The 1,519-nt window shown below is 36.1% G+C and overlaps 1 protein-coding gene across 1 annotated transcript; it reads right to left on the minus strand.

The window, feature by feature from the left end:
• Positions 1–430: 430 nt before the first annotated feature.
• On the minus strand, positions 431–1,458 carry LOC111383382 (receptor-like protein 51; the record flags this gene model as incomplete). Its single annotated transcript, XM_023007489.1, has 4 exons — positions 431–845; positions 1,024–1,095; positions 1,198–1,269; positions 1,390–1,458. Coding segments are annotated over 4 exons (628 nt in total), but the record flags the coding sequence as incomplete, so codon positions are not given.
• Positions 1,459–1,519: the final 61 nt, after the last annotated feature.

A 1,519-nucleotide genomic window follows, 5' to 3' on the forward strand; every position in this document is an offset into this window, starting at 1 on the left:
TATTGCACGTATAATCTTTAGGGCCAACTGGTTCAGCAACTAGATATATTATGTCATGAGCAGGTAAATGAAATTCACCGCACATTTTATACCGTTGGATTTTTTTTTTTAATTCCATCGTGCTCGTCAATTTTCTCTAGGATTCTAAACTTTCACGATCATCTGCTATGTTTATTAATTTTGAAATAGAACCATTTAGCAAATTTTTTCATCAGCATTTGAAGTTTTCTAAAATCTCAATTCCATTCCATGGTTGGAACTTGGACTTCCAGGAATGAAACCTTTGGTCATCCGACGTGCCAAAGTTGCCCTTTGTACAGGAAATTTGTAATATATAGAAGCAAGAAATGAAATATTCTATAAATTGCCATTGGAAAACAGCTAGAAATAACATTGGAATCTTGAGCCATGCATCAAATACTTGACATAACTATGCCACCTCGGCTGCGTCTTCTCTGCGACGAAATATAGCTAAAATGGCCCCAATAATACAGGATACAACGACTCCAGAGCCGGTGCTCCCTAGTATTAGAGACAACTTGTTTTTCTTCGTCTTTCTGATGTTTGTTCGTGTATCAGTATTTTTTTGCGGAGATTCAACGGTAACACCTGATGGAGTACCAGGGATTGTTCGTGGAGATTCAAAGGTACCACCTGATGGAGTACCTGGGATTGTTCGTGGAGATTCAAAGGTACCACCAGATGGAGCAACAGGGTTTGTTCGAGGAGATTCAAAGGTGCCATCAGATGGGGTATTAGGGTTTGTTCTTGTAGGAGGTGGAAGAGACTCAGTTTTTGATGTCGTACATGAATTGGATGTGTGTAAATCAGTATTACCAGCTAAACTGCCATCAAAAGATGTTAAAAAAAAGTCACTAATTGATCAAAGAAAATTTACGTGCCATATGCTTATTTTGCTCAAATCACGATTAGGGTCGCCTCTTTATTTATACGGAAAGAAAATAAAACTTAATACGAACTCCTAGAGGCGGAGCACAAAAGGGTTTATTTGTTTCGGCTTACCTTAACTCCAAATTGTTATTGCATGCTAGTGAATCTGGTATCAATCCACTGAAACGATTATTTGCTAAATTCCTTTGTAATGAATGAGAAAATGTGATAAAAATGAGTCATTTATATGTAACAAAATTTTCATGCACTAGTGCAATTAATGTAGAAATTTTTGGGTTGACTTACAGTACTTTTAGCTTGGGAAATTCGCTCAGGAATGAAGGAATAGCTCCAATAAGACCATTTCCATGCAAATCTCTGAAGTTTTATTTGGGTATAAATAATTAACAAGTAGATGATTCTATGGTAAGATTGAACTTAGAACTAATACTGCGATATGAATTCAGATCGGACGATTAGGCTACCATATTTACGTACATTATCTCGAGGGCATCCATAGATCTGAAATCAGGAAGGGGACTAGTGAGGTCTTTCTGGCCAAGATACCTGAAGTTTTCAACTATTAATTTCAAAAATAAAGATTTTATTTTTGTAAAAAAAAAAAAAA

Source organism: Olea europaea, unplaced genomic scaffold (genome assembly GCF_002742605.1).
Source record: "Olea europaea var. sylvestris unplaced genomic scaffold, O_europaea_v1 scaffold26710, whole genome shotgun sequence".
Taxonomy (NCBI): Eukaryota; Viridiplantae; Streptophyta; class Magnoliopsida; order Lamiales; family Oleaceae; genus Olea; species Olea europaea.